Source organism: Lemur catta, chromosome 25 (assembly GCF_020740605.2).
Source record: "Lemur catta isolate mLemCat1 chromosome 25, mLemCat1.pri, whole genome shotgun sequence".
Lineage (NCBI taxonomy): Eukaryota > Metazoa > Chordata > Mammalia > Primates > Lemuridae > Lemur > Lemur catta.
The window spans coordinates 1,052,273-1,077,262 of NC_059152.1; the positions used below are offsets into that span (position 1 = coordinate 1,052,273).

The 24,990-nt window shown below is 42.9% G+C and overlaps 2 protein-coding genes across 8 annotated transcripts in view; one reads left to right on the top strand and one right to left on the bottom strand.

Moving 5' to 3' along the window:
- Positions 1 to 4,699, top strand: part of AIDA (axin interactor, dorsalization associated) — a 36,259-nt gene extending 31,560 nt beyond the window's left edge. The window contains exons 9-10 of the mRNA XM_045537092.1: positions 2,461 to 2,578; positions 2,722 to 4,699. Coding sequence (XP_045393048.1) covers positions 2,461 to 2,578; positions 2,722 to 2,818 — 215 coding nt within the window. The 3' untranslated portion in view covers positions 2,819 to 4,699. The remainder of the gene's footprint in view (positions 1 to 2,460; positions 2,579 to 2,721) is intronic.
- A 1,825-nt stretch (positions 4,700 to 6,524) lies between these two features.
- MIA3 (MIA SH3 domain ER export factor 3) overlaps positions 6,525 to 24,990 on the bottom strand; it is a 37,247-nt gene continuing 18,781 nt past the window's right edge. For 2 of the 7 annotated variants that reach the window (XM_045537080.1, XM_045537079.1), the window contains exons 7-28: positions 23,187 to 23,318; positions 20,864 to 20,885; positions 20,036 to 20,124; positions 19,722 to 19,799; positions 19,526 to 19,636; positions 18,424 to 18,495; positions 18,143 to 18,247; positions 17,398 to 17,520; positions 17,185 to 17,302; positions 15,864 to 15,919; positions 15,684 to 15,774; positions 15,371 to 15,509; positions 13,704 to 13,805; positions 12,957 to 13,017; positions 12,818 to 12,853; positions 12,675 to 12,742; positions 12,453 to 12,553; positions 12,141 to 12,278; positions 10,370 to 10,438; positions 10,165 to 10,244; positions 8,310 to 8,460; positions 6,525 to 7,349 (exon numbers count right to left, since the gene is read on the bottom strand). In XM_045537080.1, coding sequence (XP_045393036.1) covers positions 7,039 to 7,349; positions 8,310 to 8,460; positions 10,165 to 10,244; positions 10,370 to 10,438; positions 12,141 to 12,278; positions 12,453 to 12,553; positions 12,675 to 12,742; positions 12,818 to 12,853; positions 12,957 to 13,017; positions 13,704 to 13,805; positions 15,371 to 15,509; positions 15,684 to 15,774; positions 15,864 to 15,919; positions 17,185 to 17,302; positions 17,398 to 17,520; positions 18,143 to 18,247; positions 18,424 to 18,495; positions 19,526 to 19,636; positions 19,722 to 19,799; positions 20,036 to 20,124; positions 20,864 to 20,885; positions 23,187 to 23,318 — 2,253 coding nt within the window. In that variant the 3' untranslated portion in view covers positions 6,525 to 7,038. The other 5 variants (XM_045537086.1, XM_045537084.1, XM_045537083.1 and 2 more) reach the window with 5 other exon arrangements.

Sequence of the window (24,990 nt, forward strand, 5' to 3'; positions counted from 1 at the left end):
TGGCTGTCGGTGTGGCCCTGGGGCAGCAGCGCCGGCACCGAGCTGGCTGCAAATGCTCAGGCCCCACCCTGACCTCCGGGTCAGAGACTGTGGGGTGGATCTCAGCAGCCTGTTGTAGGAAGCGTTAAGGGATTCTTGATACGCACCAAAGCCTGGGAGTCACCGTGGTACAAGAACATGCAGAGAAGAGGGGCTTGATAAATAATGCTGAAGAACTTTCAGTATATGACGTGTGTCTTCTGCATAAAAGTGTTAACAACTTTCTTTCATTTCTTTAACTCCATTGCTCTGAGCAATGTTTTGATGTGGTGCTGAGAAGGTGGGGCGTTTCCTGAGCTAACTTTTCTGTGTTATTACACTGTGTTCTTAGTGACTTGACGCAGAAGATGCTGAAGGCAGAGCTCTGTCCAGAATTTGGCTCTATCCATTTTCTCCAGCTTTGAAATAATTCTTTACAGTTGCCGTAGTTTTAACTGATACTACAGCTAATGCACACAGTAATAGGTTAATTTAAAACACTTGTAAACACGGAAGGATTATACCTAGGATATTCTCATTTCACATTTTGTTCTTTCTTATAAATAGCATGATGAGGGATGCAGGAAATGTTTACTGATGATGCAGATGAATAATTTTTTTTTTTTACTTTCCTCAAAATGATGGCAATATATTTGAACTTTAGTATTGTTTCCAAACGTGACTTTACCTTCACACTTACTCAGACCTCAGACGCAGTCGTGGTGAGATGGGTGTTAGCCGGAGACTCTAAGCAATGTGATCTGCTATCTTGAGGATCTCTGAAGCTTTTGGTAATCAGACACCTCTGTTACTGCTGTGGGGAGAGGGAAGCAGCCGCACTCGTGGCCACGGCAGCCGCACACCTGGAAGGAGACACCCTCACCGGTTGTAGCCCTGTGCGTGTCGGGCACAGGTGGCTCCGTGTGCCCCTCTGCCCGCAGCGCGCCCACCGTCTCCTGAGCGGGCGGCATTTCTCTCCCCCTGCCATGTGAGGCACGCCGGTCGGACCGAGTGCTGGGGCTGCGCACGCGTTTCTGAACATGGTTGTGTTTTGTTTTGTTTTTGTTTTTTTAGACAAGTGCAGTAGTGAGAAGGGGGAAAGTCGAACAAGGGGCTCAATCTGTAACTGACTGTGAGCAGTCAAGTGAGACGACTCGCCACCTTCAGACCAGCCCCTGAACGCAGTTAAACTTAACTTCTAGTCACTCGCGAGTTTTGTCATCAGCGACAGTTTGAGATGTATGTGGCCTGCCTTTAGAAGCCGAGGTCTAGCACCGCGCTGGTTCAGGCCGTGTTAAGAGGTAGCCAGTCAAGCATGAGACCTCGGCTCCCTCCCGTCATTTCCGTGCCCGCGTTAGCCATGAGTTGTTCTTGGCCACACTGATGGGGCAGCTTATTTCTCTGTTTAGCTTTTTTCTGCAAGGTTTGGGAAGAGCTTATCTGTTGGACTTTGGGGACACTAGGCTGTCCAAATATTTGACTCACCTGCCCATGGGAGGAGAGGGTTGGGACAGGCAGCCTCACCCTCTGGACCTTTGCCCTGCGTGGCCCCATCTCGATACAGGCAAATGCGATTACAGGAGAAAACCCAAAACTGCTTTGAACACTGAGAAAGGTCTTGGGAAATAGATAATATTTTGTAAGTGAACAAGCACGTAACTGATGTTGTTTGAATTCTAAGATACCCCCAAAACTGAATTTTTGGGTTTTTGTTTCAGGGAGAAGAGAAATGATTCAAGCTTTAATTTTTTTTAGGAACTCCTTTAAATGCCTTTTCTGCCTAATTTCTATGGGTATTAAGTGTCTGTGTTTTTCTTGTGATATTTAATCCTTTATATTCCTTAGTGGTTTATGGTTCTACCTGTGTACGGGACTTATATACATTCATTTTTTTTTTTTTTATTTTGAGACAGTCTTGCTATATTGCCCTAAGAGTGCAGTGGTGTCATCATAGCTCACTGCAGCCTCGAACTCCTGGGCTCAAGCGATCCTCCTGCCTCAGCCTCCTGGGTAGCTGGGACTACAGGCATGTGCACCCCCATGCCCGGCTAATTTTTCTACTTTTAGTAGAGACGGGGTCTTGCTCGTGCTCAGGCTGGTCTCAAACACCTGAGCTCAAGCGATACTCCCGCCTCGGCCTCCCAGAATGCTCGGATGACAGGTGTGAGCCACCGCACCCAGGCTGTATACATTCTTAAGTCAGTCTAGCTCAAGAAGTTTTGCTATACTTTGTAGAATTGAGTGATATGGAGAAATGTCACTCAGATAAACAGGAGTTTTGGGTGACATCCACGGTAAGTTATAGTCTTGCCAGAGACCGCTGGCCACAGGTTGTTTGTAAAATTATGCCAATTGTGGCTCCTATGCTTCTGTTGATCAAAGAAACTAACACACAAGAAATGTGCTGTGATTTATGTGGTTTGTTCTGCTTTAATTTTTCAGGTGCAGCTATCTTCTTTGAATTCAAACACTACAAGCCTAAAAAAAGGTTTACCAGCACCAAGTGTTTTGCTTTCATGGAGATGGATGAGATTAAACCTGGGCCAATTGTAATCGAGCTGTAAGTGATGTTCACGTAGCATTAGTACTAAGTTAATGGTGACTCGTGTATCTTTTTTCTTAGTGCCCCTCACCCAGTATGTGACTTTGGCATAGCTCAGTTATCTCAAAGCGTTTTAAACAATGGTCTCTCTATTGTTACAGATACAAGAAACCCACTGACTTTAAAAGAAAGAAATTGCAATTATTGACCAAGAAACCACTTTATCTTCATCTACATCAGACTTTGCACAAGGAATGACCCTGACACGTTGAACCTGGAACTTCTGTGAATCTCCCCCTGGGTAGGAGCCACCCAGCTCGTGCAGCCTGTCCCCTCCCCAGGCAGGACGAGCCGCAGCCCCGCCAGGGCCAGAGGGCGTCTGTCGCGAAGCTGCCCCCACATCGCTGACGTGCAGGACGCCTTCGGACACAGGTTTATCGTAGACTTTGAAACATGTTTTTACTTTTCTATTAATTGTGCAATTAATAGTCTATTTTCTAATTTACCACTACTCCTGCCTTGCTTCCTGGAACAATACCGTGGTGGGTGGGACGTGCTCATCTTCAGACTTAACACAGCAATAAGAATGTGCTCGAGTTTACACAGCCGTTCACTTCTGCTCCCGTCCGCCCCCTTGGTCTGAGTTCACTTCAAACGGTGGGTTGATGTGGGTAGAATAGCGTCAGACTGCTCTGAGAGGAACTGGACCAGTTATGCTGCCTGAGAAGGTCTGTCTGGAAAGTTGTAGGCTGCTCCTCAGAAGTGGCCTAAATTCTCCCTGATCTGATAGTTTTCCTGCTTAGCAATAGTGTGCCTTGGCCAGATCAGTATTCCACGTGGGAGCGTTCCCCAGGTTGTAGCTGTGACATTTTCCAGAGGGCCAGATTGTTTTTCTGAAAATGAGCATATTTTTAGTCATGTTGATTAGCTGTACTTGTTCATCACATTGTTCTTCTTTCTGATACTGATTCCAGGGTTAACATTGGCGCCATCTCAAGATGATTACAAATTTAGATGGATTTACAGTATCATCTTCTAAATAATGTAATCCAGAAATAATCGAGTCAGATGCTAACAAGATACTGCAGGCGTAACTGCTGTTTTTCTGACAACTGATTGTGAAACCTAAAACCTGCATACCTTATAGTGATGAGTATGCAAAATCTGGAAAGATACTCTATTTTTTTTTATATAGGTAGATAGGATTGCCATTTATTTCCTATTTAGAATATATTGACATTCATCCATATGAAAATATGCAGGTCATTAGCTTATTATAATTTGACTATTTACATTACTTTTGACTTTATGGGGCATAAATAAAACTTTCATAGTGCACATGAAGTGGATATTTGATACACAGAACATTAAAACTTGGGGGGGGCTTTCTGTGGGTTACATGTAGAACCCCCGTCCTTTATCACTGTTTTAAATGAGCAATGCATGAGGAGAATGCAGTGTCTGTACCTGGCCTATTTTTAAACTAGTGTAACAGCCCTAGTCCTACCATTCAATGTTTGCTTTTTAAAATAAGTAACCACAATTAAGTTGTTTCAGCCCTTGCAGTTCAGGAGCTCTAGGTCTGCACTTCCCGTTTTCGAGAGGCCCATTCTGTGTCCCAGATGGATGTTAATAAATACATGAGCCTGAAAGAATTCTCAACCACGTTTAGTCTTGCCTTGCAATCACTGGATTGGATTAATTCCAAATTCTGAAATGATTCGGTCCGCAGTAGCTCTAGGGGATGAAGAATTTGCCTTAATAAATTACTTTGTTGTTCACTCACCTCTTAGGACTACAGGTTGTCGAAACCCCAGACTGTAAGCTCCTTGAGGGGCAAGAACCCCATTTTCTCCACGTCATGTAAGTTTTCTGAGGTGCCTGGCAGCACTCTGTACCCTGTGGAGTACTCAGTACCTTTTGTTTGATGTTGCTGACAAGACCTAAAAAGTAATCCCTTAAAAAACCTATTAAAATGTAGCAAAACTGATAAATCGTTCTTTTTCTTTTCTCATAGACCATAAGACTTGTATATCAAAGTGATAATTTATATGAAGAAGCATCTGCTGTCCTTCCCATGAGTATGGTTTATATGAACTACAAATGCCTTTCGTCAGTATTAAAGAAGCTTAACTTGCACACTGTGTGATTAGTTTAGCTTTAATTCCGACCTGAATGAAATGACAAGTGATTGTCTTGAAGCAGCTGACGCAGGACACTCCGTCCCCCACAGGTGACGTTTGCTGTGCGATGGGAACATCAGCCCCTGCCGGTCACGACGGGTACAGTAGAAACGTGCTTTCAGGCTAAAACATTGCTGCTTCCTAAGCGAGGTCATGTTAGCAACTGAACCCAGAACCGCATTTAGCTGACAATGACTTCTGAAACAGGGGACTTGTGAGGTAGAAGAGTCTGATTGGCCGGAGGGGATGATGCCGCTGCGCCATCTGCGTGCCGGCAGCTCGCCCTGGGCCTGGCTGCAGGGGTGCAGCGGGCAGGGGTGAGCAGGGCAGTTCTAGGCTGGTTCAGAGCTGCCCAGCTACGGTGCACCGGAATCTCTAGAGCTTACTGATTTTTTCAGTGATACTAGATACTCGAGTTTCAAATTTTAAAAAGATTTAATTTACCTTCCTTAACTTACCTGCTGAGCTGGCATACTATTTTTCTTTTTTTGGTAGAGAGGGCATCTTGCTTTGTTGCCCAGGCTGGTCTCAAACCTGGGAGTGATCCCTCCCACCTTGGCTTCCCAAAGTGTTGGGATTCTGGGCATAAGCGCCACTTGGACAGACTCTGTATTTAAAATTCAAAATTATATTACCTTCACCGTTGTTTCGTATCCTGAAGAGGTTAACAGATTATTGAAAAATTGTTTGAGACTTAATCTCATTTTATGCTCTTAAAAAGGGGCTATGCTATTCTAGATATTAAATTGGAGCACATGTAGACTGAATTCTCTTCCTAAAGAATTCACATATTCCTTGTGAATTTTCAAAGAGTTGTTTTCTTTCAAAAGGTCCTTATCTTTCCAGACTACTCGCTTCAGTAATTTAGTACAAAGAGAAAATTGTTTCACAGGGAAGCTTTTGCTCCTTTTTACAGGGAATTCTTAATTGATTGAATGTCCCAACAGTGACAAGTCATGCTCTAGGTTTCAATCATATACATCATAGAAATTCAGAGCATGGAAGAATATAGGCTAGCAGTACCAAAATATGAGCCTTTTAAGATTTAATGTAAATCTTAAACTTCTTAAAATGTGCTATTAAAATTACTGTAATTAAAATGTCTTAAGACTTACTTAGTTCTTAAACAATGTAGTTAATAATGGGTATAACTTTTAAGTGTGGTGCAGTTCCAGAGTCGTAGATTTACTGATTTTTAAACAAAAGCACCAGTGTTCAAATATTAATTTTGGAATACTACCTATCGAAAAGAAAGAACCCAGTTCCTTCGGCCCACGGTTGCTGAGCTAGGCATGTTACAAGCCTCACAGCTCTAAGTTATTGCTTCTTAGGGGATTATACCCTTCTCATCTGTATGTCACAGTCCTTGGAGTCAGTGGCAAGGTACGAGAAAGATTAAAAGTCTGTGTACATTTTTTAAAAGAAATTTCTTTTTACGGTCATGACGTTTTCATTTTCCTGTAATGCATCCTACCACAAGAATGGTAAAAGCTAAGACAACGCAAGGTCAAATAATTGCAGCTCCTGCAGACTTGCACACAGAAAGCCATGTCAGGTAGACGACGAGGGTCCTAAGACAGCACGTGACTGCGACACAGGTGTGGCCACTGACCTCTTGGAAGTAGAGTCGCTTGCTGAGTGCAGAGGTGACAGGTTGGACCCCTCAGCCACAGGCAGCGCAATGGGCCACCGAGACCCTGCCTGCGGCTCGGGGAGCCTGAGCCCACGCTTCCCAAAGGGTACAAGCCCTGTAACATCCAGTAAATCCACAGACGCCGGGGAAATAGCAATAAATTTTTATGAACTATTACTACAAAGAATTTCAGCAAGAGGGGAGATAAAGTTTAGTGATCTTTCAGTAAACATGTTCATCGTAACAGTCTTTGCGACTAGATATTTAAAAAGAAAATCAAGCTTATAAACACCATTGCTCTGTATTCAACTGGTGTACACAAAAATAGGATAATGGAAATACATGTTCTTACAGCATTTCCACAGGAAATGTTCGTACTTTCCAGGACATTCTGCATTACTTAGCAATTACATAGGCTTAGCTAAAACACAGGTATTCTTTATTGCACGTTTCAAAGGTGTAAGGACGTACTAGCTTAAGAGGTGATTTCCATTTAAGGGGAAAATGATATTTTTTCATTATTTGGCTCAAAAATGCACACTGCCAAGGCAGCTTAGTTCTAAAAACAAACCTTTTAAAATAAACTTCTGGATTCTGAAGCCAAGGAACCCCCTTACTGTGATGAGCAGCGAGTGCAGTCTGCGTGTCGCAGTCGCGGTCGGTCACGGGGTCTGCTTCAAAGCCTGGGGACAGTCCTGGTCGCTGCTCCGCGAGGCAGGCGGGGGCTCGTCCCTGGAGCCCGACGGCGGCAAGTCTCTGGCAGCGGGTGGTGCTGGGTAGTCTGGGGGGCCGTGGCTGGGGGGTGGCAGTCGGGGACCCGGAATGAAGTACTCTCTTGGGCCAAGAGAGCCTAAAGGCCTGAACGGTGTGTGTCCTGGCAGGAATTCCCGCGGGTCAAGCGGCAGGTCCCGTTTTCCGGGTGGGACGCCGGGCGCGTACTCCCTCAAGCCGAGTGGTGGACGCAGGGCTGGGCCTGGGAAGCAGAGTTCAGTTACGTAAATAAGTCTAAATTCAGATGGTTCCAAAAAACATCAACACCGTCTCTTATTTCCCATAACCCTAGAAATTCAAGCAGTGCCCACCGTTACGGTGAGGGGCACTGAGGCGCAGCAAGGCCGAGCCAGGTGCCCGCGGCCCGCCGGCCCCGAAGCCACACGGGCTCTGACGAGCTCCAGACTCGTGTGTTTCCCACTCACTACACATTCTGTCACCTTTCTCTCAAGAACTTGGGGTGGACCTGCAAGTACTACGTACCACCCCAAGGAGACTAAAACAGGGTTTCACTGCAACAAAGAAACTCTGACAAAGGAAATTCCACTGTTTGTTACTGTAGCCATTAAAACCTTACGCAGTTTCTCAGCGTGGCCCTAACACATGCCCTCAAAGTCAAGGTGTCTGCGCTGCTGGGTAACACCTTCGAGCTCTGTCTAATTAAATCCAACAACATTGATTAGGCAGCTATTAAATTCTGCAGTCTCTTTAATAACTCCCTTCCATCTGTTCCCAAGGCGAGGAGTGAGGGTCTAATCTTTCCTTTTTTATACTGTGACCCACTGCTTCTGCTTCCAGTATGAGTGACTGAAGAACGCAGGTATCTGTGACCTAGAGGACGTCTTCCAAGTTAGGAGACGGGTCTTACTTGCCTTTCTCTTTCTTACAGAGCCTAGTACGTAGCCACAGACGTTCAGTAAACACCTGCAGAAGTAGTATTTTTGGCTTCCTATAAATAGCCCCTTTTCTTGTCTAGGAGAGATGGCTGTTGCCCATCTCACTACATGGATCATGCAGCACTTATGTCTCCTAAAAAATGAGGGGGAAAGTACTCAGGCCAGTTTGTCCCTGCACTGAAAGCGCTGCAGTCACAACTGTTTTAGCAAGGACAGAAAGAGGACTGTGCTCTGCAAGTCGATCACAACTTGTCAGATCGTCATACCGAATGGAGGAGGGAGGGGCCGAGGCCCGAACGGCCCGCAGAGCTGAGGAGGGGGTCCGTACCGGATGGGCGGCGGGAGGGGGCCTCCCACCGGGGAGCTCGTGAGAGGCACCCCTGGGTAGGGAGGGGGCCCTTTTGCAGCCACATGAACCTGCAGGGCAGAAGAAATTACAGTTTTGAAACACTCTGTACAACAGACGAAAGCACCAACACCAGCAAAAGCTAAAACCCTGTGAAGCGGGGGTCAGGCAGCCCAAAGAGCAGAATTGGAGCCACCGAACACGCCCCTCCCACTTGTTCCCACGGTCAGCAGCTTACAGAGATTGGAAGTGTGCGTAAGGGTGAGCAGCTTCGCTATGACCGTATGGTTGCACATCAACAGAAAGGAAAGCAAGTAACTGTCAAAAGGTTGTGAATGGAGGTCATTCCACAGTGACAACAGTTACGCCGTACAAATCGTGCTCTATTTCTAAGGCAGCCCGCCCATCACAACAGACGCTCTCCCTATTAACAACACAGAACGAAGGCAGTGACAAATCCATTCTCTACACACGTAGTAACAACTATCCAGAGAGCCTTCAATAGGCCTTTCACACATTATCTCGAACGCTCAGATCTCTGAATCTCTAACGGGATCATCTTGTTCTACATACGAAGGAACAGAGGCACAGGGAGTGGGAGACAATCTGCTGAAGGTCACACAGCATGCAAGAGCCGGACCCGGGACTCGATACCAGGTTTGACTCTGAGCCCATGTTCTTCCCACCTCTGCTCCTCTCCGACTCGGGTCTCTACTCTCTGTGAAGCCTTCTGCTTTCAAAAGGAGTCTGAGATCTTACCCCAGCTGTCCTTGATAAAAAGCTCTCTCAAGAGATGTGTATTCCTGGAGTTCTGTGCTGGAACTTGCAAGTATTTTCCAATAGAAACAATGTTATTTACACAAACTAGGCAAGCACAACTCTAATGCTTCCCTTCTTTACCAGTATTATTGCCTGAGATACTGACTAATCATTTCCTATAAGAAACCGAGTTGCAAACTCTGAATAATTAAACTTATTTTGATTTCAACATAGAGAAGCACTGTCAGGTATGGTCAGAGGACTCACCCACTGTCACAGCTACAGAAATTACAAGAAAATACACTGATGTGAACATAGTTTAAGGATCTTGCTGGAAACTAGCTCAGTGGGTAATTATAGACTTTCACTACTCAGCATTTCACACCTAGTAAACATTCTTCTGTTCCGAATCTGTAATTTCAGATCATTCAAAATAAGTTTTGCCTAGTATACGAGAGGAGGTATTCCTAAATCGCACGCTTCCAAATGAAGATATAACAATATATTATGCAATTCATAATGACTGTATTTGCCCAAGAGCATTAAGCAATAAAGCACACAACAAGGATGACTTTTCGCATTTTTTAGTTAACAATTGCAGCGGATGCTCCAAACACAGTCCAACCGAAACAGGAAAGAGGAGGAAAAAAACCAACCAACCAGGTTTCAGCAACACTCCCAAGTTACAGACAAAAGTAAGATCAATCTCACCGAGCAATTTAAAGCAAAGAAGATTAGTGTCATGTGCCTCAAATCCTTGCCAGAAACACACCAAACAAGCCCAGTTCAGTCCTCCATTTCCGAGCACTTACAACTACTGGACGCTCAGCCAGAGACGTGCTGCTGGGAACGGAGGGGCCTTCCAGCTCTTGGAGAACAGTTTGCTTTTTTAAAAAATAAGTGAGACAGTACAGATATGACAGGACACACAAACAGGAGAGGAGGCAGAGAGAGTGCGTGGGAAAAGCCGAGTGTCCCTCAAACACCTGGTTATAATTCAAAACGACGGCATTTACCTGGCCCTCGTCCATCGCCTTAGTGGGGGAAGAGTTTCTGGAGCTGCTGTTCATCGTGGCCGCTGTCCCAGCCCCTGGATCTGTCAAAGGCCAGAGAACCGACTTAGACTCATTCTGGTCTTGTGCACACTGTGAGGAAGACAGAAATTCCCTGACCCACGTCCTCCGCAGTTTCAGACTCTTGGAACACACTCGGGTCCCTTACCGGAGGCAGGCGGCTTCCCAGGCACCTCTGACGACCACCGAGCACGAGGCACAGGCCCATCCACTGACCCTTGAGAGAGAAATTAACAGAGGCCTTTACTTCGGAAGAAATAAACCAACTGTAGACAGGTCAGGGTTCAATTCTACCTAGAAAGCAACACTGAAAACAGGTCTTCCAATACGTATGAGGGGAAATCACTTATAATTTATGCACAGACTTAATTAAAATAACAACGGTCTCGGACTGAAAGAACAACGATAAACCCTGCACATCCATAGCACTGGGTCGGCACTCCAAGCTACAGACTTGACACAATTCTATAGGCTGATTTTTTTCAGTCAGTATGTAGAATGATTTCCATATCTGACCAATTATTTGACATATTTAGGATTCAGCATGTCACATTACAGTGATGAGAAATGGAAACACGTATGATGCACACGTTGTACAGGGTTACGGCTCCTTTCCGGACACAGCCGACCCCTGAGCAAGGCGGCTGTGTGACCACCTTCCCAGCCCCGCCCCTCTGCACAGCTGGAAACCCACATGCAACTTCCGACTCCGCCCAACTTCACTATTAACACTGACAGCCTCCTGCCCATCACAGGCTTGCCAATAACAGTTGGTGAACACATACTTTGTATATGTATTACAAACTGGATTCTTACCATAAAGCTAAAGAAACGAAAATGTTACTAAAACTGTAAGGAAGACAAAACGGATCTACAGCACTGTGAGTCTACACTGTTTACAAGATGCACCGTCTGGAACGGCGGGAAACCGCGGCTGCGGACTTTGACCTGCAGGACACACCAGCGAGTCGACATGTTCTTGTCACGTCACGACTTTTCTCTGCTTCTTCAGAAGCACTGAGAGCATCACAGAGCCACTTCGTGTGGGTCCCACGGTGTTATCCAAGGTCTGTGTTACTGCACTAGCATGGTGAAAAATACACGAGACCCAGGCGCGATCTCTTGCTACTGTGATACGCAACTTACTGGAGGGACAAGCTGCTCGTGGGAGACGGTCAGCGTCACAGGCGTTTTCAGTGAGTACTGGCAACACCTGCGCTCGCCGCAGCAGCACCAGGAAGTGGCCGCGAAATTACTATAGTCCCGTGCGTCTGACAGCTAATTTCATGCAGTTACGACCGAATACTGCATCTGTACGTTTGTTTACACTTCTCACAACTGCAAACGGCACTTTGTATGCTCCGTGTTTGTGTGCGTGACTTTTGATAAATTTTAACTTTTTATAATGTGTATTTTTATGATAGTAAATGGTAAAACAGACTAGTATCTATGTATTTTATGCATTCATGACATATTTTTTGATACTTCTAGGCTATACTATTTGTGTTTTCAAGTTGCCGCAAATCTGCAAAACATTTTCCAATTATGTTTATTGAGAAAAATCCACGTATCTATGGACCCGCACAGTTCATACCCATATTGTTCAAGGGTCAACTGTATTTGGGAGAAGAACTCCAAAGCGTTTTAAACCTTTAAAGATAAAGGTTTATACTTCACAGTAAAAAATTTAAAAAAACAAAAACAAGAAAGGAACCTCCAAGAAAATAATGAACACCTTCTATTCTACAGCAGACCTGGCAGTAAGACTGTTGATCCACCAAGACAAATTGAGAAACTTTCTTTTCTATACTGGACAGACCCAAATTCTAAAGTGTTGTTCACATGAGAATGTTCAATCACGTAGAACTGAAAGGACCCTCTGGGAACAGTTTGGTGCAAGGCAACACTGCGAATCTCACCAAATTCACTCCTGGGCATCTCTCTTCGGCTGAGAGTGGCGGACAGCGGCCTCACGGGTGGCTCTGCCATCAGGGGAGGGGAGCAGTCGCCCCCGCTCACGGGGGACGGGCCGAAGGAGCCGTTCTGGCTCAGGGCACCTGAAGACAACAGCGTCTTGTTACCACTTTCAGACAGCCTTTTTTTTTTTCTTTAGTAAGTTCTTGGGATTATTTCTAGGACATCATAACTATTATACAACAGAAATAAAAAGTAATTTACATTCAATTTTGCACCAAAAGTAGATTTTTGCCCTTTACAAAGTGTTCCCTTACCTCTCCTTGGAGGGTTTTGTGTGTTTGGTCTTCCTGGCATTGGTTTTACGATCACAGGTTCTTCTTGCAGCATTGCGATTTTTTGCGTTAATTCCAGTATTCTTGAACACAGAGAAAGAATGACTTACATGTGAAACAGAAATCAATTCCTTATTAGATACCACATAGCACAGCCTTAAAACTATAACATGTACTGAAAACACACGTATCAACATCACATACTTGTGTCTCAGGTTGGCCGCTTCCCTTTTCTCTTCAGCGATGGCTCTTTCTGCAGCACGAGCTTTGAGCTGTTGGAGGAAAAGTACCCACATTCAGTTGTGGCAGACTATGCACAAAATAAAGCAAAGAAAAAAAAATCTTACCCAGTTATCATGAGCTTTCTTCTCATGAGTAGCAATCTGAAGAAGACAACACATTAAAAAATATATTTAGGAATTCGTTATAATAGTCTGTATTAGTTACCAAAGAATTCCACAACTGTAGGGCACTGTAAATCATTACCTGGGTTTTAAAGGAGCGCTCTGTTTTCTGTAATTCATCCTCCATTTCTTCAATTCTCCGCCTAAGAATTGCACTTGGTTTTATCAGTTAAAGCACAACTGGATAAGGTTTCAAATAGTACGACTATGTTACCTTTACTCTGACAACTGTACCGTGACTTCATCCATGTATGTAAAAACACATTTTACACGGTTATCCTAAGAGTACGACATGATGAAAACTAGTACGACCTGATTTATCATTTAATGGCTGGACATTCTGAGTTGATAAATCATAATTTCTTTAAGTATTCTTCAGTGTGTCCTCAAATAATCCTGCTATGAGTATCTTCCTCCATAAAGCTTTTTTCTTCCTTTAATTATATCACAGAAAATTTCCCAGAGCTAGAACTACTGGGTCTATCAAATGGCACAATCACTTTAATGGCTGTTGATACATCAAACAACAAACTGCTTTCTTACAGAATCACCACAACATACAACCACTAGAACTGGCTGCGTGAACCGAGTTCCGTCACAGTCTTGCCAGCATTTGGGTATAAGTTTTGGTTAACATTTTTTCATTTGTTAACTTTTAGTTTTTCCCTTGTGTGAACTGAACGTATTCATGCCCTCAGACCATTTATTTATGTTTTTTTGCTAATTTCTTCTACACAATGTAAAAAGTTAAAAAAAAAAGAAAGAAAGAAAGAAAAGAAAGCCGACCGTTTCATCAGCCGCTAACACCCTCTTTAGAAGCTGAACTCACTTGTAAGTTTTCACTTCTTCTGCAGCCAAAACCGCCTTTTCATCTGCAGCCGACAGCCTCTGCTCTCGCTCCTGTCGCTCGTACTCTTCCTGACTCAGTTTCCTGCGATGAGACCAGTCGTCAGCGAAAGTGTTTCTCTTACCTCCTCCCTCTACTCAAGTGTCACTTCCCGTTCACCTCTCAGAAAGGCACAGACAATGTTACAGGAAGGAATTCACACTGCCATTTAGGGACAAAAATCACACTCTGGCCTGGTGGCAAATCACTGTATTTTCTAACCTCTCACAATTCTCTACTCACTAATAAACTAACACAACGTAACAACCGTCCTGTGCCCCACGGCAAGTCTCTTGCACCGAGACGATGAGAGCTCCGTTTACTGCTTGTGCAAAGCCAGGGCCGACGGGCCTCACACAATTAAGTTTATTAGCACAAACCCGGGGACAATTACTTCTCTTATTTCTAACCATGGAAAGACCACTATTTTCTTATTTTGTCACAGACAAACTGTTTCTCATTCTAAGACTGGTACCATGATAAAGGCAGCCAAAAAACGAGAGCCTTTGAGAACACGTCCTCTAACTGTGCAATTAACCAGAGAACATCGTCACACTTCAAACGTGAAATTCCTACTGCCTGCTTCAGTGGAACCATGATTGAGGGAAGAGGCCAATCTGAACACTGGCAATGTCTGTCAAACAGAAAAAATATCTGAGCTCTCTCACCATCAGGGTACCATGTGCTGGAAACTGGTTTTAACCTGATAACCATCAAGTTCAAAATGTCAAACTGCTATTTCTATAACATAGATTGGAAAGGCAGCAACACTGAATGATCTAAAAATACCAGCGACCTTTAACTCATGGTTCTGATTCACAAGATACTTAACTTGAAAGTTAATTTTCTAAGAATCAGAAACAAAATTAGAAGAGCTATAGTAAAAAGGGTTATTCACAAGATAGAGTAAACACAAACAGCAACTGGCACAGATAACCTATTTTTAGAGAAGTCAGATATTCTTGTGGGGAAATAAATTAAAATGAACTGCAAGAATATATCTTTAAAAGATACATAGCTCCAAATTTGAGATGTGTATTTCAGAAGATTAGTACCTAAATATGCTCGCCAAAAAAGTATTTCTATATTCCAAATTCCTAACATCCTTGCCACAATGACATTGTTATGCTTAGTCTCAGTATTTGACTATACTAAGAATCCAGAACTTATGATACCTTCAAAAAATAAATATACCTTTTGAAGTTTGTGGTCTACTACAAACGATGTCACATAAAAACCACTCAGAATGTTTGAAGACTATCTTAAGAGCCAGTGAAACAAATGCAAGACAAATCAACACTGCATAAATGACCACAAAGACAGGACAGGGGGATGAGTGGTGGAGCCACAGAGAGGAGACAGATCTTAAAGAAGAGGCACGTCCGCAGCAGGGACACACAAGTCGCTGCTCCCTCTCGAACGAATTACAGGCAACAATGTCTGACAACTGGTCTGAACAGGAAGGAAAATGTGAATTAAGAGAAATGAGGCAGAAAAGAAGCCAAATCTATACTACAGACGGAAAAACTTGTAAATAATCCTAAAAAAAAGATAAAATTATCTGTATCAATACACAGTCACACAACAATATCAACAATGAAAAACCTTACTTTTGCAGAGCCATCTCCTTCTGCTGATAGAGTTCGTTCAGAATCTCCACTTTCTGCCTCAAGGTTTTGCATTCGTCTTCCAGTCTGGCTTTAGCAGACTGCAGGGAATCGCGGTTGTCTTCTAACGTCTTTATCTGGTCTGTAAAGGATAAAACATTGGCGCTCTACGTGTGTGCGCAGGACGGGAGAACGCGGCTGGGAGGCGGAGCTGAGAGGAGGGAGAAGTAGGAACGCAGAAAGCCACTCTTTATCCTCCCAGTGCAACTCTGTATCTTTCCCATATGTGGCAACTTCTTCTGAAGAAGTAACCTACCTTCCAGGTCACATTTAGTGGACATCGAGGCTCTTAGCTTAGATTGTAAAAGTTTTAGATCCTCTTCAACCACTGAAACTGCAGTTTGTGTCTAAAAATTGCAGAAGAGAGAAGTATTCTTAAAAGTGAGGCATAGTAACAATACACAGGCACTTACAGGAATCTGAGAAAGGATTATACCCAAGAGACATCCATCATCTGCTTAATTTGATTTTTCATCTTCTCATTCCGGTCACCTATAAAACAAAAGGCTTTAATTGCTTTTTCTTCCCTTGCTTTTTAACTCTATATTTTGTTGATTTCCCCCAAACAACACAATTATGTTCAAATATTGAAAGAAAAAACCCAAAACCGACAGAACTGATGAGACTAATTGATTTTTAAGAGAACTGCTTCTACTGGGATCTTCATTTTTTAAAGAAAAAAAAAAGAGAATTACAAACTTAAGTTCAGTAAGAAAACTCCCACTTGTACAATAAAAATGTTATCCATGCCATTCTGAGCAAGGAAAAATATGTGAGATGAAGCTCTTTCTTCTCTCTCAGATCTCTCTCTACCTGAGACAAATGTCTTACTTAGAAAGATTCACTCCTGTTCTCTCCCAGGTGTGGTTTAAAACTGGTCCCCAACCCCCGGGCCGCAGCCCAGTACTGGTCCATGGGCTACTGGGAACTGGGCCACACAGCAGGTGAGCTGCAGGTGAACAAGCGAAGCTTCACCTGTATTTACAGCCGGTCCCCATTGCTCATATCACCCCCCGAGCTCCACCTCCTGTCAGACCACTGGCAACATTAGATTCTGCATTATGGGGAGTTGTTTAATTATTTCACCATATGTTACAATGTAATAATAGAAATCAAGTACACAATAAATGTAATGCACTTGAATCATCCCGAAACCATCCCCTCCCCCTCCCCGTCTGTGGAAAAACTGTCTTCCGTGAAACCAGTCCCTGGTGCCAAAAAGGCTGGCGACAGCTGGTTTAAAACACCTGCTGAGCAAGCGCTATCCACTGGAGAGACAGGGTCTACAAGCATTTCCCCATCAGTGACAATGCTACCCTGCTCTCCACTCTCACAGCCTTAGTTTACGGCTCTAACCACCCCAGTGTTCTGTAAACTGGCTGTGGGACTTACAACCACAGAGCTGCAGAAATGGTAAGTATTAAAATTTCATCTGCATGAGGCTGAGAAAGAAGTTCCTCCTGCTGTGTGTGTCTGACCCTGGGAGCTCTAAGACCCAAGCAGCGCAGCTCCAGCGCACTCAAGTCTCAGCAGAACGGAGAAACACAGTCCGCGCTCTTTGCAAGCCCACTGCTACGGCCACCCCGCAGCCCACCTCAGCCCAAGGCAAACACTGCAAACGTACATACTAATCCCGCGACACGTGCCTTCAACCCTGAAGCTCAAGAGGAAATTCAACCAGCTGGTGAGTAGCATCGTGTACTTAATTAAAGACAAGAAGTCAAAAGGGGGTCCATCTCACCCAAGGCTGATCTTACCTCCCAATTCTCCGTTTGCTAATTCATCTGACTCATTTGCTCCTTTATTCTGACCCTCCGATTCAGATTCACATTCACACTCTAACCGATTCAACTGTGTAATACAATTAGTCAAAGCCTAGACAAGAACAAAAGGGTACTGGTAAGAGCCTCTCAATTTTAATTCAAGAGAATTCATAAGAATTAAGCATGCATTCATGAGAATGAACTTACATTAATATTATCATCTTTGTGAGTGAGAGCTCCTTCCAAATCCTTCTGAGACTTCTCAAATGATTTGATTTGCTCACTGAGCTCAGCATGTGATTTACTCCAGTCTTCGATTTCCTGCTGCAACTGAAAAGTAAAAACGTGCGATTCCCAGTTAGGGCTTCTGCAGCGGAGACATTAGGACCGTGGCCTGTCACTACAGGTTAAGACCTCAGTTAAGGGTGGCCCCAAGCCACAGAGCTGCAGTGAGAACATCAGAGTTATCAGGGAAGTTGATCCAGGTTAGTGCATCCTTCACAAAACTGCAGCCAACGCAAATAATTCACGTCCAGCAGCAACAGAACACACCCTGCTGTCTCCCAAGTCTAGACTCCTACCATGTAACCTTTCCTGCGCTAGTGGAAGCAGGAACTGCTCAAAGAAGGGTTATAAAGTATCCAATCCTTAGATCTAAAAGCTAATCCACTGCCCCCCTGAGGCTACTCAAGTTAGTAGTAACTGATTGGTGTTTGATAAAACAAAGGCTAAACACTCTAGTCACTGTAATGAATCATACAGAAGATAGAAAATCCAGAATAGAGAACATATACATATGCCCACTTTGGGGAGCAGTTTAAACTCTGCATGTCTAAGAACAGAATCGTGCACACGCATATTTCATTACCTTAAAAGCCGATCTCAGAACAGACATCCACGAGGTAACAATACTGGGTTCTCTATATGACCCAGGACATGAACTTTTCTTTACCTGCTCTTTCTTCTTCTTAAGCCTGGTGTTTTCTTCTTGAACCCGATGGCATTCAGATTTCACCTTCTCTTCACTAAGCTTAGCTTCGTTAAGTGCAATTTGAACCTAATGCAAAACACTCCTGTCAGTCAATTAATTCCAAGGAAAAACCAAAGTGCATTTTCCAAAGCCGACATGGTGTCATGTGCATGTATGTATGTTTTAGCACACACGGAATCGCCGCCCCTCCATAACACCAAGACACAGTATTAACATCCTGCAGGAATCATAGGCAGCTTTACCTCTGAAAATTCTGAGGCATTCATTGAAATAACGTCCTTTAACTTCTCTATAGATTTCTTGTTTTCCAGTATCTGTCATGGGAAAACAAAACATAAAACATGTATTAGGGCTTCAGCAGAAACACTGGGATACGCTAAAAAGAAGAAATGCTAACAAAACATATCCCAGAGCCATCCTCTGCGTTTCGGGTAACAGTAGGTGATCCAGTTTTAGTCTAAGGGAAAGATCAAGAACTTTAAGAGGTAAGGGAAAATAACTGAAGACATAAATATTTCATGGTATCCACAACCTTCCTACTTAGGAAATAATGTAGGAGGTGACCAGGCAAAAAGATGAAAGCAAAGAAAATGAAAAAACTTCCATGTAAACCAGTTCAAAGCAATGGTTTTTCTCCTGGTGGTAAAGAAAAAAAAAAAAACCTCAAGGTCACTTTAAAAATTCTCTTGCCTGAATTAAAAATGGTAGTACTGGACACAAAATATAGACAAATCTCACATAGATGAATTCCAAATAATTTATGAAGACACTGGCTCTTTCAGGAGGTGGAACATAACTCAACTTTTTAACCGTGGGGCTGTGCACAGTTAACTTCCTTTCAAAGAGTACAATATGCAAAAGGTAAAAAAAAAAAAAAAGGAATAATTTTACAGTGGGGAAACCTGGCAAATCCTACCTTAATGAGGTTATCAGATTTACTTAGGTGTCAGTTTATGGAAACCCTCTCTACTATCTTTGCAACTTTCATGTAATTCTAAAATTATTCTCAAGTTAAAAGGTTATTGAAAAAAGAACTTTGCAAAGCAAAGCAAAATAAAGGTGCTGTTTGAACTGGGTGACAATTTCTTAGTTGTTCTGTATGTTCCTGAGGGCAGAGCCAATCAACACGAAAATTACCAAGAGTTGAGGACAAAAATACTTCCTCAGCCCACAATAATAACTTGTTGTATTAGCACTTAAAATTCCACAAAAATGGACAGAAGTGGGTTCAACTTCCCTGACTCCCACTCTTACTTAACAGAATGGAAAAGAGTTCAACTTATTCGATCTGCAAAGTAGTTCAGAAGCCAAATTATAGTAACACTTTGGCAGCAGAACTCTTACCAAGTCCTGATTCTTGACATTCTGTTCTCTCTCAGATTCTAACATAACACGAAGATTTTTAGCTGTGTCATCCAGAGATTCATTCGTTTCTTCAAGTCTCTTGATTTTATCCTACAAAAAAAGATAATTAAGATTAGTAATGCTCAATACTTTTACTCTTGTTTTTAGAACTTAATCCCCCCAAAGGAATTTTTACCTTAAATTTAATTGCTTCATCAGAGAGAATCATATTTTGTTTCTTGGCTTCTTGAACATGTTTCTTTGATTCCTTGATCTATATAAAGCATTCAGAATTATACATTATAGTGCTACCAAAACTTATTTTCCAGTGCGTGACCCCTCACATAAGAAAGTAGTACTTTACACATACTATGATTACTTAAGATTTGGATGATTTGTAGAAAATATGGAAGAAAATATGATTTAAAAATAACATAACTGAACTATAAGACAGGTGAAAATAATTCAAGCTGGAACCATGGGGGAAAAAAACTGAAAAAATAATTATACCTTCTGCTCATAATTTGACAATTTTTGAACAAGTTCTGCATTTTCTTTCATGATAGTCTTCAACTTCTCAGAAATTTGCTGTTCAGTGACTAAAAAAGAAAAAACAGATGAGGTTACTATGATCACTAAATGAAACTGAATTACCCAATGTATTAGTAGCAAAGACATGTTATCTGGCACTATGAGGGAAAAGAACTTCTTAGCATTAACTATCATGGCTTTAAAAAGCAATCTGTAGTTAGTAGCAATACGGATGTAAAATTATTATTACAATGTAAGAAACATAACTCTTATTTCAATGAGATTGCTGTTAAACTTTATTTCAAAGGTGGGAAGTACAGGAAACTATTACAGCTCGATACTCTTCCCTGCATGAAGCCCCCTTCTTCTCAGCCAATAGCATCACTTCAGATATATGTCATTTGCAAAGAGAAGCAGAAAATACAAGCATACTGATTTACATTTCTATTCCTCAAATTATCTACTTAAATATTTAATGTATGGATTAAATCATTAGTGCAGGAACACTGTTCACAAGTACTAAATCTGCATCATATCAACGTTTAAACTCAACCTGTCCCCAATTAAACTACTCATCTTCTCCCTAATCCCACAGTTTGCTCCTCCTCATCTATCTTAATTGGCAGCAGCACCATCTATCTACTCTCTCAGCCAACCCAGCAACCTAGAACAGTAAAATTGTCACAAGTTATGAGTCAGTCAGACATCAGAAGTCATGACATCTACTTTTAGCTTACATAAAACCGATACTGAACACCAATACAGAGGGAGAATAGTACAAGTAACAAGATAAGCCTAAAAATTTACCTTGATATACTCTATTCTTTACCTAGAAGAGAGAAATAAAATAATTTGATGTCAAACATTTCATTAATAGAAACATATAGTTCCCGATACAACAGTCAAAATCATAACCAAATGAGAATTTAGTAACAGTTTGGTTCAGCAAAATGAATCAACAGGATTAAAAAAATAAGAAAAGGTTAAAAACCATTTCAAATGTAACTGGTAGTGATACTTCATAAATAGTCACTAAGGTAAATACCTTAGTTTTGCAGCTAAAGATATGTTTATATATCTATTAAATGAGCAGCACTCATATGAAATGTGTAACTAACTTTAATAACAGAAATGGCTAATATTTTCACAATAAATATACTAATGCTTTACTCGAAGTCACTTATTTTGACAACCCCAAATAGCCAGAAAGAAGTCTAGAAACAATGATTGTTCAAAAAGTAAAGGTGTAATCTTTGTACTATGTTATGCCCGTTTCACTCACCAGAAAACATCTTAGAAATCCTATTCAAGGTTGAATACTGGCTGAATTTAGAAATAATTCTAATAAAGCTAGATCGTTTGATTTTCCTAGACCACTAAAAATTGTGTTCATATATCTGAAAGGGAAGGGAAAATTGCTAGAGGAAAATGTACAAACAATAAGAGAAATGACAGCTAACATCCTTCCCAAAGGGGCAAAACTCAAATCATACCCCAAAGACAGCACTGAATTATAGGATAATAAAATCTAAGCAGTAATTTAAAACAAAACTAGTATTACTAAATTTCTTTGTAACCCAGAACATATTTCCCCTATCAAAACGGTGATGAGATACTCAAGACCAGTCCACAAATCATCCATGGTATCTCAGTATTATTATAGTATCTAAACATCGCTTATGATGCCGTTATAGGAAAATGCACTCAGAAAATTCCAACATGGAAAGAAATGACTATTTCTCTACTGTTACTAACAAGAGACGAAAACAGGTGCTATGATTTTTTAAATGGGAGAAACAAGAGTTTCCCAACAAGAGTGGGAAATATAAAATGTTTCCACCTTTTCCCTTTCTGTTCACCTTTCTAGTCTGCCTTCCTCCTTTTATCTGAGAAAAGGCCCCCATGAGGTGAGAGAATTCCTCACAGGAATCCAGGCCAAGAAAACCCTCCTTTTAAGTGATTTTACAAATCAACTGTACAAGGAGAGAAAACTTACTAACGATGATATGTCCAACATAAGAAATCAGAAAAATAATATTCAATTTTAGAAAGATTTACAATCAATGCTCTTGGCCACTTTTAACTGTTAAGTTTCAACTGAAACCTTTTCAACTGCAAAGCTGATTTACACTTTGTTAAATAACCATGAAGCAAAATGATACACAGCATAAGTACGTATATGCATGAGTATACACACACAGATGTACATATACGCATGAAAGACAAATTCTGCACAGAAAAAAAAGACTCTAAGGAATAAAAAATTTTAATCACATGTCTTTGGACATTATATAATCTTTATTCCCAAATAAAAAGATATTTTTTGAGTATAACAGCACATGACCAAATCAGAAAATCTGGGAAATATATATACAAGAAAAAAACTAAAAAATTATCTCATGTCTTAGACATAAGAATTTTTATCATTTTGATGCATTTCCTTGCATTTTTTCCCTGTGTATAAATACGAGTGTGTGTTTAAATATACACGGTTTATCTACACTTTAAAGTCTTGGTTTCTTTTTTCCACTTAACGTTAAATTGTGAGCATTTACTGTGCCCCAATGTCTTCGAAATACATAAAGCCACCTAATATCTCATTATATGGATGTACGACAATGTAATAATTCCCCTACTATGGCTCACAGTAGGTTGTGCCAAATTTTCACTCTAATAAATACTGTTCCACGGAATGCTCTGGTACAAGATCATTAATGTATGATTGGTTATTTCTTTAGCATACATTACTAAACACGGTATTAGTACTATCTAAAAGGATATGACCATTTTTAAGGCTTCAGATATATACTATTTAACTACTTTTCAGGATGGTTATAAGAATTCCCAATTCTACTAACAGTGTATATACATGCATCCACTTAATTCTTAATTTTTAGGTTTTGATATAAGGGATTTACAGATTGAAGTTTCCCCACTGAGATTATACACGTTGTCTTGTGCACTTAAGTTTTTACCAACACAAAAATTACGCTAAATTATTTTACAAGATTAGCTTCAATCGTAAGCATTAATTTGTGTTCATGTTAGTAACTAAAAAAATAAATAAAAGGGCCAGTGATTATAAAACAGATCTTGCATTTATGAACGTAAGTTAATTTAATTTACTCACAACAAGGATAGTTCTCCAGAAGAAAACAGCAAATGAAACAATTCCCAAGAAGGCAGTGATAAGTACAGGTTTCCATGGCAGCCCATAAAAATCAGGCCCAGGCTGAACATCATCAGGCAACGTAGCAACTATCTGAAATGGACATGTTAGAAATAACGGGAAACCTGAAAGGAACTTACAATTAAGCAGTCACAAAGAATTATCCATACAAATTCTAAACCAACTTCTATCAGATAACTACTCCCTCAAAAATCTTCAATAGCTTCCACCGCTTCATGAAAGATAGGATATTGGGGGTCTCATATTTCTTGTTTGGCTCATAGGGTTTTTAAGTATTAATATTATGAATCTAAATGTCTTTAAGTTGAGGACATAGTTCCAGTTTGCAACAGGCCCTGCCACATCACGTTGCCTAAAACACGCCAGAATCCTTCCGGGTCGTACTTCTCCTTGGATAAATAAGTTGGCTGCAATTTAAAAAACCGCGTAAGACATAAAATGTAAATATACACATAATCAACTTTTATGGCTGCAAATAAAACCAACAGAGTGCTAACGAATAACACAAATAATGTGTCATTTCTCGTAAATTTTACACCTTAAATCTGTTCTTACATAAACAAAGAACAAATGCTGAGTACAGTCAGAGAGTTCTTGATAACCGGCCTGGATAAACTACTCTGAACTGTCTGCTACAAAACTCAACGCCTTGATTCTGCACGTTTCCTTGGAGACGGCGGGGTCCCCCCGGTCAGCGGTCACGGGGACAACACCTGCGGGCCCGTTTCCATCTCGCTCGCCAAGACGTGACGAGGCGCCTGTCACTTCGCCCGAGCTCAGCCATAAGACGGGCACGTGACGAAGCCTTCTCAAACACGCTCTCGCCGGCCTCCCCAAACGGCACGGACACGTCCCGCCCGCCGCGGGCTGACGCCCCACTGCCCCGTCGCGCCGTGGGTCAGCGAGGCCCCTCTGCCCGGCACCCGCCCACCCGCCTGCCCGAGCCGGGTCCCTCCCTGGAAACGGGGGCCGTCACCTCCAGCAGCTTGGCTATGAACGCTGCGTAGAGAACCGACAGCGGGCCCAGAAGCTCCGCGTCCCCCGGGGAGGCGGAGAGAGAAGGCACAGTGGCAGCAACCGGGTCCATGGTGTGGGGACAGCGCGGCGGAGGCGGCGCTTCCCGGCGGAACTTCCCGGCGGAACGGCACTGGACGCCCCCGTCCCGGTTTCCCCCTGCGGAACGGACCGGTACAAGCGGCGGACAGGAGGGGCACACTCGGCCTTCGCCAGCTGCCGGCGCTTTCCGCCCACGGCGGCCTGTGAACACGTCATCAGGCCACGCCCCGCGCGCACGCCAACGTGCGACGGCGCCGGCCCGCGGGGGCGGGGCCAGCGCGGAAGGAACCAACTGTGGGGCGGAGCGGAGAGCGGCCAGCCGAGCGGAAGAATCTAAGGCGAGGGAGGGGCCTGCAAAGTAGTCCACCGGCCCGGCGTGAGGAAGCCGGAAGCTGCCTGGCGGAGGACTATGGGAGGCGGGTGGGGAGAGGGGACGGCTGGCCTCTCGTGCCCGCCCAGAGCCGGGAGACGCCAGGCCCCGGCCCCTCCAGCCAGGCAGGACCCTCCCCGCGAAGGACCCCGCTCGGGCCGCGCCGCCGCCTCCCGCGCGCGTCCCCGCCTCGCCCCTCCGCTTCCGCTTCCGGGTCTCCCGCCGCTCCGGCGGCCTCGTTCTCGCTCACACCCTGACACGAGCCTTATGCTAAGCAGCGACGTCAGTGTCGCGCCTGTGTCAGTGGGTTCAGTCTGG